The sequence below is a fragment of the Megalops cyprinoides genome, chromosome 12, assembly GCF_013368585.1.
Source record: "Megalops cyprinoides isolate fMegCyp1 chromosome 12, fMegCyp1.pri, whole genome shotgun sequence".
NCBI lineage: Eukaryota > Metazoa > Chordata > Actinopteri > Elopiformes > Megalopidae > Megalops > Megalops cyprinoides.
In genome coordinates, this window is record NC_050594.1 from 32,738,308 (window position 1) to 32,755,033 (window position 16,726).

The following is a 16,726-nucleotide window of genomic DNA, read 5'->3' on the forward strand; positions in this document are numbered from 1 at the left end:
CAGGAGCCCCTGGGTATTTTGATATTTGATATTTATTACTCATGATCCAATTAGCCTGAAAGCCTCTCAGCAGAAAAGTAGCTTTTTGTTGCCTTTTACAAAGCCAGCAAGCAAATTAAATAAACTACATCGCTTAATAAAATACTAGTCATGAATCACCCTAGACAGACCTTGAGGCTCTTTGTTGTGTGACATTAATGGTCAAGCTCATTTGTCTTTAATTGGGGTGTCTCTGTTTTCTCGGGTGTGAAACAGGCAGGTAGAGTGCCCGTGCCTTTCATCAGTTTTCACAACTCTCCAACAGCTCACTAATCAAGAGCACATGTTCCGAATTTCACAAGTTAAGCTATTCGACATTTTTTCTGTGATGTCTTGGCTTGGTTAGGGATATGTTGTGGACTTTTTCTACACAAAAAATGGGTAACTTCTTACGTCTTATCTCTTTTCGAGTCCACTTTGCAGTAAGAATTAAGCCTATAATGTGCTACACTTTGCTGCTACTCTAATCACTCATACTCCAGGTTTTACCAGCTGTAAGTGCAGAAGTAATTCATTCCATAACTGTCCCTTTTTAATCTAAACTAACATTTATTAATAATGTAATAATGAATTATGCTCCTTAAAATACCTGTGTTTTAGATTTCTTTACACATACTACAGCGTTTTAACACGAGAGTGGACTAGGTGAAGAAACATGGGCTCTGTCCCAAATCGCACACTAGCATGCTATGTAGTATGTTTATCAAGTGTGCTTGATCTTCTAGTATGTTCACACATGATAGTATGGATAGTGTGGTGTTAAAGTACTTGGATGTCATACTACAATCACTGAAAAAAGAAGTGTGCTGCACACCATTCTGGAGATGTTTCACATTTCACATTCCAGAAATCATTGCAAATATCACATTTGTGACTGGTATTATGCTAACATCAATAATTTGATGTACTGTCATCTAACTTAACATGCCAGTTGTAGTATTTATTATGAAAGCAAAATACTGTACGGCTTCAAAGGTAATTAACATCAGCGTTCCTTAATTTAGAATTCTAGTCTATATAGAGTATATTCACGATGGGTGCTGTGTACTTGCATACTTAATGGTGCGTACTAAAAGATTAGTGTGGAGTATGCAGGGGCGTCAGAACCGGGGGGGGTGCATGTCCCCCCCAATATTTGTGTGGGCTATTTTTGTTTGGAATTTGGAAATGGAATATCGTTCTCTCTGATCACGTTTTGTGAGCACGCCACTTTTACTGACTTGATCATTATCAAAAAACACGCAAGCACAATCAACTTGAATCTATGTACTACATGTGTGAAAGGGCAACTCCGGACAATGTGTGGACCTGATTCTCCGGGTCTTAAAAAAAGCAATGAAGAATTAAAGACAGACCTGACTCTATATCAGTGTGGAAAGGACGGTGGTTTGGATGGCCCTGATTGGGCGAGCTCTTTCCCTACCCCTTGAGGGCCACCAGTCCTGCGGTAGAGCTCCAGTGGAATCGGGCCACTCTGTTAGCGTGACGGCAACTATTTCCTCTGCAGAGGAAAGCAGACCCTTCACAGTCATGGCTCATTATTCCACTGCTTTGATCATCAGTTTGCAGAATGACAGATGCTTCCATCGAAGTCAAAGGCTTCTGACATTCAAATCGCACAAATACAAAATCAATCAGGAGGACCTTGTATCCTTTCACACCCTTCTGTATCCCTGGGGATGTGATTGCTGTAATAAACTTCTTGAACACTGTAATGGGCACCTTGTGCTGTCCATTTCACTGGTTCAGCCTATACTATAGGTACAGTGTTGCCACTGTGTATCCTTGGGCGAGGTGCCCTGAGTTGCCTCAGTAAATGTCCAGCCTTATAATAGGATATGACATTACATGACATACATTCATTACATTCATTTCATGTCATACGTTAAAATTGTGAGTTTACTAAGTCACTCTGGATGAGCGTACTGGAGTGTCTGCTAAGCAAATGTAATGTAATCACCGACTTGTTTGAACCAATCAAAAGATTCTGCTCTCCACAACAAAACACTGATTCACTGGTTCAAAAGAGTGAATCATTGATAATCCATTATAACTCGACCCAAGCTTTTCTCCCTGTCACTAATTGTAATTACCAGTGTGACAAACAGGTTTTTTCTCTAGATCCCTTTGTTTTGTTTTATGCCTTTCTCCCCCTATGAAACCCTGCTTGTAATTGCCAACTATGCATCAAGGTCATCCTTTAATGAGGCTGAAGGGCTCAGCTTGCACTCCAGAAGGGCACCTTGAGATCTGAGCTGTGTGGGAGTACACAGATAGAAATAATCATGGTGAAGAGGGTTATAGTACCACAGTTACCAGACCAGCCACTCATGACCCTGACCTCACCAGCAGGAGAGCTCTGAGGCTGTCAGGCTTGAGTGCTGTGTTTGCCTTAGCTGCAGTATAATAGCAGTTATTTGCCAGGAGATGCAAGCTGAGAGCTCATGCTGCTAATGAAATATATTATGCAGATCTTCAGACAGTGCGATATTTCATTTTGCAGAGCGAGTCTAGCATAAAGTGCATAATTAAATGAGCTGCAATGAGAATCAGGATTACCAAAAAGGTGGTCTGGAGCATGTCATCAGAGACCCCAAGTAACAAACAGTATGCAGTCTTATTGCAGTTTATGATATAGGCTATTAAACAAGGACAGCAAAAGCTGTTCCTTTGTGTGACACTCGAGGCGAATTATCCAGAACTAATAGAGGGAGACGTGCATTTTGCATAATTCAGAGCAGGCTATGCCTTTGTCAGTTACACTGCCTCGAGCGAATATTGCTTTGCTGGCTGCGGGTCCTTTCGCAGGTGCATTTTTGCCATATGCTATATTGTCTTGCAGCCTTCATTCTGTTGGGTTCCATGCATTAATCAAGTCACTGCTCTGGGGACCTGGGCTTGCACCCCTTGGATTGAAATACCACACCTCACTTTGCATTTATATTGCTTGATTCTATACCAAAAAGCAGGGTGGGCTTTGAGGATTGTTTGAAATCACAGAGTTGTGTACCAGGCAATAAAGTTCTCACCTAAACACCCGTGAAAGTGTCAGAGTCAAGGGAGTCTGCGTTTCAGGCTTACATGGTCTGGGTGTCTGAAACTGATTGAGGACAATTAAATAAATTATTGTTGTTGCAGCATTAGTTTCATAGAGTCTCAATATCTCAAAAAAATAAACCAAGACATGCATGTAAAGTGACAAGTCTAGTGTGCTACTGATTGCAAATGGTGTGAAAAAGGGATGAAAAGAATTGAAATGGCACTTTACCTGTACAGTGAACTCAGAATGTTATGTAATATCGGCGTTCTCAGTAACTAATTAATTGTTGTTGTTGTCTAATTGTTGTTAAAATTAACTGAACAGGCTGTAATACCCCCTTTTAAAGGAAAAAAAAGAACAGCCCATAGTTTTCATTCCAAGACTTACAAGCTAAAATCCTGATCAAATCCAAGAGTCACTTACCAGTGTTCACCATTAGAGGACAGTGTTTTCTTTTGTAGACACAAAATTAGCAGGAGAGGAGCGTTCTGCTGAGATGCTGCTGCTGGAACTTTCAACACTAACAGAGCACTGCTGTTGATACTGGCTAGCATGTAGCAATCAGTCCCTGTATGCTATGTGCCAATGATCATCACTGAGTCGACTCCTCCCTCCAGAACCAGAGTGTTTTTCCGGGGGTGCAGCATTACTAGTATGTGGGATGAGTCAAGCTAGAGCTGAGATGTGCGCAAAATTGACTAGCTGGTAATATTATTGAGTTGGTACTATTGTGAATCCTTAAGTGGTCCATATTTACTGGAACATTTTACATTACTTAAGTGGTCAGCATTTTATATTAAATACATTACTTTCATTTAGCAGATGCTCTTATCCAGGGGGACTTCCAGCACAAGAGAACAGAAGTGTATTCATCCAAGTTAAATGTTACTGGAGCATTTGATTTTATATATTATCATATTCTTTACAGAGGGAAGTACATAGCCTTCATTGCAGTTAATTTGAAGTTAATTTTCTGGTATCCTCTGTAATTTCATTCTTGTGGTTACTTTTCAGGGCTCTCTTTTCATTGTTATGCTGTTGGTACAAGCTACATCCCCAAAGGCAAGATGTGAATGTTTTAAGTGAATTTTAATATGTTCACTGGAATAATGCATGACTTACTTGAAATTTTTGTAATCATTTCAGCTTGACAGCTATAAAATGGATGACACTGTAGCTCAGGAATGACCATATCTTGAAGCGCACTTGGGTTGGCACAAAAATACTGACTACTTTAGTTAATTGCACTTCAAAAATTACTTTTAATAAGAAAGAAAATGAGAGATTTTGGTAATGCTAGGCTCTCCACATGATGAATGTATGAACTCAAATCTGAGAAACTGATGCCACAGTCAGTTCTGTTTAACACAGAATGACCCTTTGAATAGCATGATGTATTCAGAGACATCGCAGGAGTTGAGCTGCAGGGGACCTGAAGGCTTACAATCCATGTTAACTAGCTAGTATGCTAGATAACAGAGGCATATCAGCAGCCTACCACAGGTGATTTCCACCTCAGTAGACTCAGCTCTATTCCTCAGAATCACACGATGAAGGTAAAGTGAGTCCATAAGCACTGGCCCCAGATCAGACCTCTTCTTTAATGGATTATTTTTAAGGTGAGGTTTACACAGAGAAATCTTGTCCTAGTCCAGTGCATGGGGGCTCTTTTTGGGTCATGCACATACATTACATTAAAACAAAACTGTTTACTAAAGAAGTTTAAAATAGAGATGGAATTACAGGACCTGGTGATATTTTGATAATTTTCAGACTAGGAGGTATTGACAAATGGCTTGGCAGGCAGCACTAGAGACAGGGAAGACCCAAAAGAGGAATTAGAGCAAAGCCACTAAATGAATTCAGCAGCTGTTTAAGAGTAACCACATACAATAAAGTTTGAAACTGGGTTATTCAAACACTGTTACTTAAACTTATTTATACCCTTAGCCATGGTAAATAGGCTGCATTTTTAAAATACATTTATTTTACAAATTATAATAATTATATTTGTGGGTTACTAAGTAACAGTACTAGGTGCACAGTTTCATGTGTACATCATCACATCATCATTAACAGGTAGTATTGCATAAGCAATTGGTAATTGCACCTAGCAGTCACATTTCCTTTTAATCCTTTCAGCCATCCCTCCCCTCACCCTACTGCTTAAATCATACATTAGGTGTTTATGCATGATGTATTTATTTATGCATGAAATTAGTTATGGCAGTATAAAGCAGAATAATAATTTTAGACAGTTGAACATATTTATTTGTAATTGACATGCCCTAAACATGATTATGTAAAAGGTTTGTAATGGGGATCTTAGATGCATTGTAGTTTATATGTTGTCCTAGATTGTTAGCTGAGTAAATGAGTGACATTCAGAGGCTGATCATATTGAAATGATCAAATAGGAAGCATTTGATGCTTCAAGGAGCCAGTTTTGTCTGGACCATGTGAATGGAAGTGTCTTCTTCTGAACACTGTGCATGTGGTGGTACACCCAATATTACCCATATGTTTTGCAGAGACAGATTGGCTTTATTGCTAGAATAACCTTTTCTAGCAATGAAAAGAATTATTTTAAGTTCATCCATCACCTATATAATATACAATGCAATCATGATTTAACAGGGTTGAAAAAGTATATTTTATTCAATTTTGTTTGTTGTTTAGAGCACTCAATTAGTGCTTTTTGCAAGTGTAAGGTTTAATTTAAAATTAGTTTTCACAGTTTCTTTAAATGTTTACAAATATTGTGAAGAGTCCCTGATTTGATCTGCATTTTCATTTTTGCCGTTAGGGGGCAGTGCTTCCTTGTGACAGTGACCTACAGATGTAGTTCCCAGTACTCTAGTTGCCACCACCTCTTGTTGAGAAAGGTGCAGCAATTCTTGTTGTCTTGAAGCTGTTTCATCATACGTATATTACTTTTGTATTTTTGCAATTGGGAGTGGAATTCATAGGTAACTAGGGAACAGTCTTCCCTCTTGACTGAACTGAAGAACCCAACACCCAATAGATTGCATGGGACACTGCTCTAGACACTGCCAGACATATTGGACTAAGGTCCTTAACACTTTGGTCGTTCAAGATCTGTCAGCACTTACAACACGGGATGAGGGGCCATCCCAGAGTCCTGGACAAATTTCCAGTCACCCCCTTCAATCTGGCTGTGTTGTTCCAGTTTAAATGTGGGCATTAGCCTTGTGTGAAATGGCTGCCGTGCATCACCCAGGTGGGTGTCACTATTTGGTGGTGGTTGAGGTGAGTCACTGCTTCACTGTAAAGCGCTCTGAGAACCTTGAAAGGCATTATGCAGATTCAGTCTGTTTTTTTTCCTCTTCTTCTTATTATTAATTATTGTAGCTTTTCCCAACAAATTGAGCAAAATGCTCGTTGTGGTATAGGGTTATTAAATGAAGGCACTAGGCACATATTATCTTTTTAATCCTATTTAACAGAGATCCTAGTCCTAGACTGATATGGTAATAATTCACAAGTGTAGGTTTCTTGCACGGAGAGGGGAGGAGAGGGGTAGGGGGTGCGGCCGTACTTTGTAATGCTGTTTCATGCTGGGAGCCGTGCAGCATTCAATAATAGAATACAGGCAGAAGGGTGCGCGCTGATGTGTGGATGTTCAAAGTGGTACAGACAGTCCGCTGGTGCAGCGAGTGGAGAATATGTAGACACATCCACGCTACAGCCTCTATAGACCACCCACCTACTCAACGAGCACTGGGCCCTGAGAGGGCGAGCCTGAGTGGGGCTTACTGTAGCCTGCCCTGGTGCCTGGGGTTGTGCCTATGTAAGCCTGCTTGCCAAGTCGCCCCCCGCAGGGGACCTGGGGGGTTTGCATGCTGACGTCTTCCACCTACACTCTGTCTTTCTGATTCATTGTGAATGAATCTGAACAATCTGTGCCCAAAACAAGTAGGAAGCGTTACAGTCCTGCTCTAAGGGAGGGACCAAGCTGCTTTGCTATACAGGTCCCGGTCACTCTGTAGGTAAAGAAGGAGGATTAGTGCTCGGTCAGGGGCTGCACTACGTTAAAAGCTTCACAAGCCGCATAATAGCTGGAGAAAGAAATGTTTAGCTTTCTGTTCATCTACCTCATTGGATTCGAGTATTAGCTCACTGGCATCTGTGAGGACATTCCAGTGAGCACAAAATGATGATGATTCAACATGAGTGCTATTTCATTTTTAAACTGTGAGCCTGTTGCACCTTAAATAAAGCAATGGGAACTGTGGAGATGTAAGGTGGTTGATTAATGGAAAGAGGGGCAGAGCAGAATGTAAAAGAAGCCAGTGCAGTCTTCTAGAGATCGGGCAGAGCTTCCAGGGGGTCTCCAGGTGTGATTTAACTGCACCCCTCTCACATAAGCACCTTTTAGAGAGACGCATAGCAGGCAGGTATGTGCAGGTTTATGCTGGGCTCCAGAGAACCAGGCAGGCAGCCAAGTCATTATGTAGACTTGGAGAGCCTAAAACACATTTATGTTTGCAGCGGGCTAGTATAACGCTATCATTAGCTAAGTGGCTGAAACCACTGTTGCAGCTTACTGGTCTGGACCACTAGTGAAGGGAACGACATATGTTGAGGTTCAGATACGGCAATTACTATAGGAAAGAAGGACAGAATACTCCATTGTACCAGTTACACTCATGCACAAAGGGCATTCATTGTAGGTATAAAGCAACCATGTTGTCAATATAAAAACAATGTAGTAAGACAATTAATTAATTATTAATATGTATATGTATATGTATGTGATGCTATAACACCATAAATGCAAGCAGTATGTAAGGATTGTAGGTTAACAGGAGCCTGATGTGTACATTCAGAGGCCTGGTTGTAAATACGTTTATAGTGAAAGTCTTCTCTGTCATTAATGTCACTGCAGGACATGCTGAGAGAGTCATTACGCAGTGAGATTGCTGACAGAAGCAACCTGGACCAGTTAGTTTGCCAGCCTATTACACAGAACTGTGTTCCGACAGAAATAAGAACAAAAAATATTTCTTTGTGCTCGCATGATGCACTGCAATCAGTATCCATTGTTATAGAAATATGGAGGGTAAATACTGTGGTATATACTATGGTATATATCATGGTATCCTGTATAGTATGGTTGAATTTACCAGGTGAACACAACTGTTCTGTTTTTTTTTGTTTTTTTTTTCTGAAAAGGCTGTTACCAGCCAACAAAAGGTAATTATTTATTCTAATTATTTATACAATAAATTATTAAATAATTAATTATTAAATAATTTTAGAATGCCCTTTGATTGAATGTAATTTCAAAGCTCAAACTGTGTACTTAATATGTTTTTTATTTGTACATATACGTTCACTGCACCATCATATAGAAGCAGAAAATGCTAAGTGCAGGCCCTTGTGAGACAGACATTACCACCCAGTTAAAATGGATGAGTACGTCTCGGATGGCTCCCGTGCTGGAGAGGAGTTCGGACCCCTGGTTGTTCTTTCACAGAAAAGCCCCATCTGATAGAACCCCAAACAACAAGGCGTACAGGCTTCAGTAAGACCTGTGACAGATGGTTCCTCATATTAAACTAGAGCATCCACTTAGTGACAGTTGCCCCCGAACGCTATACCTTGGAGAGCCGTCACTCTCCAGGACAGCCAACACTGGGCACACATCCTCATTTTGACTTGCAGAACTCCGCCCTTGTTAGAAATGTTACTCCGGACATGCCCGACCTTAGCCAAAGCCATTGAAATGCCGTGGCCAGCTCTGCAGAAAAAGCAGAATCTTTTTCTCATAAACTCGCTGCTCCATTTTTAGTTGAATAAGCTACTCCGTATGCTGCGGTTGCCTTGACCTTCAGGTCTGCATGCAAGTTAACAGCCTTTTCCCTCCTTTCTCAGAGGCTCTTTCTTAGAGCATGGTCTCTGATGGATTCAATTCAGAAATGGAATCTTATTTCCCAGCAGAGTTAGCACTCGATGAGCGCTGCCCTGGTGGAACAGCTTCACGTCTGCGCCGGGCTGAGGAGATGATGGGGAACCGGAGGGGGCCTTCTCCCACCCTTCAGTGACTCATTCACAGTGTCCCCAGATTGGGGGAGGGGGAAGCGGCTGCCAGAGCGGGAGGCCAGGCTGGAGTTCGGCGGCACCGTGGTGTGGCCCAGGGTTCAAAGCTGATTCTTGCTCACGGCAAACGTGGTGCGAGTGGGTGGGCACCATGAGTGGGTGGGGGCCGGAAGGATTTCCACTCAGTCACTTTCCCGGCGGGCAGACTTCCATTCACCACTCTCTCCCAAAGACTCAGAAGCTGCATTTAACTTCACACACTTGGAGACTTGCAGAGGAAGGCTGCAACCTGACACACAGTGGTGCTCATTGTATTAGTGGGCTGTCAGAAGTCTCAGCTGTGACCGTGAATGCAAAACAGCTGCAGATTAGCGCTAATTGCTTTTGTCTCCATTGTTGCCAACAGTTTGCCTAAATAGCCGGGCTGTGACAAAGAGGCTTGGAGACTGGGAACAGTGGCAGACTCCAGTCCTCATGAGTGAGCAGAAACGGTGGCAGTAATAATGAGTGGGACACCTTGCACAAGGACAAAACCAAGACCTCAAGGTGTTCTGTCAGACCAGGGTGCAAGGTGATCACTGATGGGCAGGTTTTTTTTTTTTTTTTTTTTTTTATAAGTCTGCTATCTCTGTACGTGTACAACAGCCAAAACCATGAGTGCAGTGATACCCTCATTGTTGACTCTGTGGTCATCTAAGGTAACAACGAAATAAACTTCTAAGAGGCATAAGTGGTCAACAAAGTGGGGTGTAAAAAAGCCGACTGAAGCCCAGAATGCCAACGGACTTATCGCTGAAACAACCGTGGTGTTGTCAAGTACCGGAACCCAAACTGAAGTGCTGTGACTAATCATTCCGCCTTAAAACATTGATGTGCAGAACACTCAAAATAAGGACCTTAGAACTGCATCCCTCACAACAGCTCTTTCCCCTTTGCTATCACAGCGGCTTATGTTTTAGTGAATTTCCCTTTGTGGAGGTGTACTGAGTGAGTAGGGGAATTTAATGAGTGAGTGTGGAGTTTGGAGGAGGTGTCACCTGTAATTTCTGCTGACTTCCTCCCCCAATATATTTTGGCTTTTGTAGGACAATGTCACTGAATCATTCTGAGGCAACCTATTCACTCTGTGTCTGGCACTACCATTGTTAGAGACCTGGGCCTGCAGGAGTGAGTCATTTCACACAGGCCTAATCTGTGAACACACACACACACATGTTCCTCACCACCTTGAAGAGGTCAAAGGAGCAATGCTGTTGAAATGAAAGTACATCTATGTCATTGTGTTTGCTTAGTCACTTAAAGCAAGGTGAAGGTTAAGTATAATACATAAACTAGGTATCAGCACAGTGAATGGGTCTATAATGGATGAGTAATTCAGCCCATGTACTCACTGTGTGTATGTGTGTGTGTGTGTTCCTGTGCGTATTCGGGAGGTGGAACTGGAACACGGCGTATCTTCCGTCTCAAGGTGCTTTTGTCAACTTGACAGCCACAGCAAGTTTCTTCATCTGTCGCCATAACAACCGACCTCTGAATTCCCATTCCTTTCAGCGGCTCACATGGTAGAATTCAGAGAGAAGGCCTTTATCATCTCTCAAATAACGCTAAATGCATAAAAGGGGAATTTTCACTGTCCATACAAAGCGAGCCCTTGTCTCCAAACATCAGTGGCCCAGAGTCGTGTAGTCTCAGCACACCCCTCAGTGCGGACACAGAGAAGTGGGGGACCCGTCACAACACTGCCCAACCCCTTGCATATAATACATATTAAACAGCCAATTAACACTTATAAGAACCATTTTCATTCACCACCTCTGGAAATGCATTGTGGGCTACCACATGGCAGTACATTGACCAAGACCTCAGGCAGAGGCTGTCATTGTGAAATGGAGTTTTTAGGCAGCACATTATATTTTTTTCCAGATTCAGGAGTTTTTTATCAGTGGGTTGTGGATGAAGCTCTTATATTCAGAGCTCTGAATTTCCTGTGCAGAACAGGGAAATAATGGGACAGGTTTTTGCTCTTTATTATTTATAGGCCTGGCAGATGCTGTTATCCAAGGTGACTTAGAGAGCCAGCATTTTTACAAATTCTCCATTTATAGAGTTGGATATTTTTCCAGAGCATTTCAGGTAAAGTGCCTTGTTCAGGGATGTGACCCAGCAACCTTCTGGTTCATTAAGCGCTGCTCTGCACGGCTGGCCCTCTTGTCTCCATCTGTTCGTTAAGGTCTGGACGTGGGGTTGACTGTGCTGCCGGCTGCTATTGGAGTGCATCCCCTGCGTGTAATTGGCCAGGTCTGACAGGTGTGCAGAGAGCAGTGCTGTCTGTGTGCGCGGGGCTCCTGATGAGTCATGCTTCTGATTGACAGGAGAGAGAGGGGGGACTGATCTCCCCCCCCCCCCAGAAAAACCCCACAGGACAGACGGTCCCTCCAGTTTGCTTGGGGTCAGAGCGGCCAGCAGAGGCCCATCGTAGACAGGCCTGTTGTTTAATGGCTGTTGCTGTGTGCCGCAGAGCTTAGTGCGGTGCTACAGCATACATGGGGGCGAGGGTGATTCTGGCATCCGGCCTTTTGGACCAGAAACATACCAGTCTCGGCAGCAAATGTTAGCAATGCTATGCTAATGGCGTCCGCTGTTCAGAGAGAGCGTTTTGGAGCCCCCTGCGGGTGCATTGCACAGGGCAAGCTGTCCGCGCGACCGCTTTGCCTTTGAAAACAAGGCGCAGCCCGGGCGGCCTCCGTCTGTCGGCGGTGTCTGTGGCCGTCTGTGAGCCTGCCAGGCCATGCTGCTGCCGGACCCCCGGCACTCTCACACACCCTCAGCCAGCTGGGGCAGACAGGCCGTGCTACTGTGAGGGGGCTGAGAAGGGCTGCCTCACCCACTCCCCCCACAACCCGACACCCCCTTGCTAAAGATCATGTGACCAGGCCGCAGGCGAGGACCCCTGCAGGAGGGGTGAGTAATGGCTCCTGCCTGGCACAGATCCGATTAGGGACATCAGAATGCTTCCCACGGTGGCAGAGGGCTTTAATTGTGTTCCGACCTCTGCTCTCTGCTGGATAAAAATGGTCTGTAAGCAAGGCACATCTACAATGGGATTTGTAATATTATTAAGCTGTTTTACAACTTGAACAAATTATTTTAACTGCAGGGAATGCTATTGGAGCACAAGAATGCAGTTATTATAATTGTATCAGCTAAAAACATATATTTGTGTGTCTTTGTTTTCTATGACTGTGAAGTTAATGTTAGACCAAATTCTAAATGCAAACTTGATCTTAGCCACACAATCATGAGCACCTATACCCTACTATGGGGATCAATAAACGCTTACTGTTCTGTTCTGTGCTATTGTACACATATACAGTCAGTGGCAAATAAAAGATCAACGAGCCAATCAGATATGAGGACTTTTATAAATATTCAGGACAACTGTACTCAGCATATGGAGCCTGCACTAAGATATCTTTTTTCCAAGGCTCTTATTAAGCCCATTTGTATAATATGTGTTTGAATAATATTGCTATATTAATCATCCATCCACAATGTGTACCATCTTTTTGTTGCCTTTGAATCTGAAGAAAATAGGGATATTATTATAATGGCATGAATAATGTTGAATACTGGGAGTATCATTTTATGCCTTAAACTGATAAGGGGAATAATCTCTGATTACCCTTAATAAGGACATTGAATTAGAGTCTCAAGTGTAATTTTGGAAACCATACTTAGGTATATAAGAAGACCTTAACTATTCCTTTTGCATATGTGTAACATAATTGTAAGGGAACTGGGCTTATAAGCAGATGGTTGCAGGCTTGAATCCTGGTTGATAAAAGATGTCATTTCTTTCCAGTGCTGTTGTTCCCTAGAGCAGAGAAATTAAATGGAACTTCCTTTTGAAACATCTAGCTTCATAAAAAGACATAAAATACAAGCTCACCTGGATAAGTGCATCCCTTAAGCAAGTATGATATGTGATCAGACATGTAGTGTATTCTTCCATACAAAGCATCTCAGTATGTCATTTAAAATGACTGAATGCTGTTGCACGGTGTCCATATTAGGGCATCCCTAATCCATCACGCGCTTTGGCATGACGCCTTCCTCACTTTGGACTCCATCCTTACAACTGTTCCACATCACAGCCTAAATGCTTGGGTGCTGGTGTGCAAGCTTCGTAACCTGCTCATCTCATAGTTGAGAACATTTGTAGCACTATAGTGCTTTTGACATGCTGACTCCAGAAATCACTGTCATCTTTTTATGGTTTTCCATTGCTTTTTAATTCCCCGTTGAGGTGTGACTTGGCTAAAACAAACAAAAGGTGAGTGGTTGATCTGTCTGATTGGTTCTGACAAATGGTGAAGGTTGCAATTGCATTCATTCACTGCACTGCAGAACATCACTTTGTTGAAGACAAAAAGCTGTGTGGTGCTTACCAAATTGGAATTTTCCTTCATTTTGTCATAATATGGTAATGCATCGATATAAAAACTGGAAGGCTCTGGGCATTATCTTGGAGCTGAGGGGTTGAAGGTGACTTTTTGTGTATGCAAGCATAGCAAATGGTCAGTTCAGTCAGGTTTAAGAGCTACATTGTGCCAAACACATTGGCATTTTCTTTGAATTTTGAGTGGTATTAAAATTTAAAAGGTTTGCTCATGTGTATTGTGGCATTAACTTCAAGTTTAGGGGTCAAGAACAAGCATGCATTTACTGTGGAATTTAACATTTATTTGAAACTCAGAATAGTTATGTTTGCAAAGCAACACACAGAGAGAAAACGGATGGTAATCTTGAAAAATTCAAAACATTTTAATTCACAGAAATGGAGCCATACCCTTTAAGACGAGCCTCAGAGGGCTAATAAGAAAGTGTTTTGACTTTCTTTGGCTGGGAACCCCTAGAGAACTTAAAATGTAAGATTATAATATCATTATTGGATCTTCCTTCAGAGCCAAGGCTTTGTATTTCAGCCTGTCTCCAGACCAGGCTAGGCTGTGCTCACTGAGCCTGGAGCCAGACGGGTCTCTGACAGTGAGGTTGTGCAATGAAGCTATGTTGACCCTGTATTTGTGTGTGGCAGGTTTGGGATGGTGCGGGGAGTGGGCGGTGCCTGCGGACATGCTCCTCCCACAGCGGGGCGGTGCGGGATGCCTGTTGGACCCTCTGCGGGCGACACCTCCTCACTGGCTCCTTTGACCACATGGTCCACCTGACCGACGTGGAGACCAGTGAGTACTGGCTGTGTCTCACTCCAGCTGGATCAGGGAACATCAAAGATTCAAATTTAAAGACAGAAACCATACAGCTACATGATGGTCTAGAATTGTTCTTTTTTTTCAGTTAGCAGCTTAGATCTACATTTGAAACTGATTTTTCATATAATGTTAATGTTTTGATTAAGGATAATGTTTTGATCCAACATAGCCACTTACTGATTGCGTTCATTCCGCTAATGAGAAGACCCACTCCAGCCATTCCGTCTAAGTGGAGCGCAGCCCTGCTCCTGGAGAACTGGAAACCCTCTGGTGCCCACCCATTGTCTTAATGAGTCAGTCCAAACAGCTGACATAAAGGTATACAGTGAGAGGTTATATGGGAAGGCACACAAACCCACCCAAGGACACGCTTCCAGGAACCATGTTGTCCTGCTTTTAGCAGCATTTCAGGAATTACATTGCATTACATTATTGTCATTTAGCAGACGGTATTACCAAGAGCAATTTAAATTATTCAGATAGATATTCACTGTGGCCTGTTAATATCTTACCTTACCACTACACTACGCTGTGTGAGTACAGTGTTTATGATATAGTTCAATCATTCTGGAAAAATAAGCTTTTGTTGTACCAGTGATTGGAACTAGTAGTTTGTGTGTAAAGAGGTGTAAAACTGGTGACTGGCTAGATGGATAGGAACCAAGGGGCATATTCCAGTGTGTAGGATCTATGTGTTCAAGATGACTGAGAGCTTCTCTTAAAGGGCTTACATTTTGTCACAATAGAAAGACTGCTAGCTTGCATTCAGCCAGTCAGCTTTCAGTGCCTTTTTGGATCAGGAGCTTAACTGAACAAATTCATCCACCCCACTATATTGAATCCAACATTCACCCCAGCTGTTGAATCCAACTGTTACCAGGCAAAGTGATGTAAACAAAGATGGAAAAATAATCTTGCTTTTGAAAACAGTCAGCAGATAATTTTGTTTGAATTTTTTTAGTTTTTGTTACTGTATTTCTGTACAGTTCTTATTTTTTTAATTCACCACCGGTATCTTGTGTTGTGAACATACACACAGCCTCTGTGGTGGTACATGCAGTATGAATGCCCTGCATCTCTGTTAGGCGGTGCATAGTATGACCAAGGGCGCCCAGTGGTTCTGCATGGCCTCAGGTAACACAGGACCTCTGTGGTACCTATTTCAGACCTCAGCCTGCATGTTTCCAATTTGTGGAGTTACGTTTAGGTTAAGACAGGGATGAACAATTCAGGAGGTTGTGATTAACGAGTCCGTTGGATGTGTGGGCAGGAGGACTGCAGGGTGCTTTTCACAGACTGAGCTCTCTCACAAACGCACATGCACGCACACACGCATGTATAATCTGGATACACTGGCAATGTAGACCTGCTGTGATTATCTCTGATTAAAGCCACTGTACAATAGTGATCCGCTGAGATACTTATGGTATCATAGACCAAAACCTGCTTTCTGAGTCATTGTGACTTCAAACATTATCTCACCCTGTAAAAAAAATTACCTGATGAAACTCACTGCTCTCTGTGATCATACTGTGCTTGAAATAGATTGCATTTTGCTGAAAGTACTAATGCCAGTTATGATGATGATGATGATGATCATTATCATCATGATTATGGTCATGTAGTTCTGCTAGCATGTCAAGTAGTTTTCTTGCTTTGCTGGATTCCTCCCACAGTGTTGGATTTCCTCCCATACTCCCAAGCTCGTGTCCAATCGCATTCTGCACACAAATGATTTCACAGCATTCCCCTGTGAAATAAGGCATAGCATCATCTGCTCCTCAAATACAGCTGATCCTGGGGCAAAAACGAATTGCCAATAAATTAATAAACATGTACACAACTAAATAGTGCCTTTACAGCACAGGAACAGCAGCACAACTGATGGATTGCTATAAACCCAACGGAATTTATGGAAGATATTTTGGAATATGATGAAGTCCAAGCCTGAAATATTAATGTATATAACTGTATATGCATGTGTATGGCAAGTATATAAATATTTGGGTACTGTTATTAGCTTTCCAGCTAGTAAATTATTAAAAGTTAGAGTGTAGTGGAAAATCTGTAGGAAGCCTCTGAAGAATACCCTATGTATAGTAAATCGGAGTAATAACAGTCGCATGCACAATTTATACTGTAAAATACTGGGAAAATTCTAGATGTTTTGGAAAATATGCTAAAGTGGGTAGTGTGCATATACAGTAGTACGATACAGCTGTCTGTTGAGCACAGAGGGGCCTGTAGCACTGTGTATTGAACGCACCTCTGGCCTACATATCCATGGGACAGGGCTCCATGGGGCGCTGCCCTT

General features: G+C 42.4%; 1 protein-coding gene across 2 annotated transcripts in view; it reads left to right on the top strand.

Annotated features, from left to right (window-relative positions):
- wdr25 (WD repeat domain 25) overlaps window positions 1-16,726 on the top strand; it is a 37,650-nt gene that overhangs the window by 7,256 nt on the left and 13,668 nt on the right. For both annotated transcript variants that reach the window (XR_005005366.1, XM_036542693.1), the window contains exon 3: window positions 14,238-14,385. Coding sequence is in view for 1 of the 2 variants with exons in the window: in XM_036542693.1 (XP_036398586.1) it covers window positions 14,238-14,385 (148 nt within the window). In the remaining variant the exon portion in view is untranslated. The remainder of the gene's footprint in view (window positions 1-14,237; window positions 14,386-16,726) is intronic.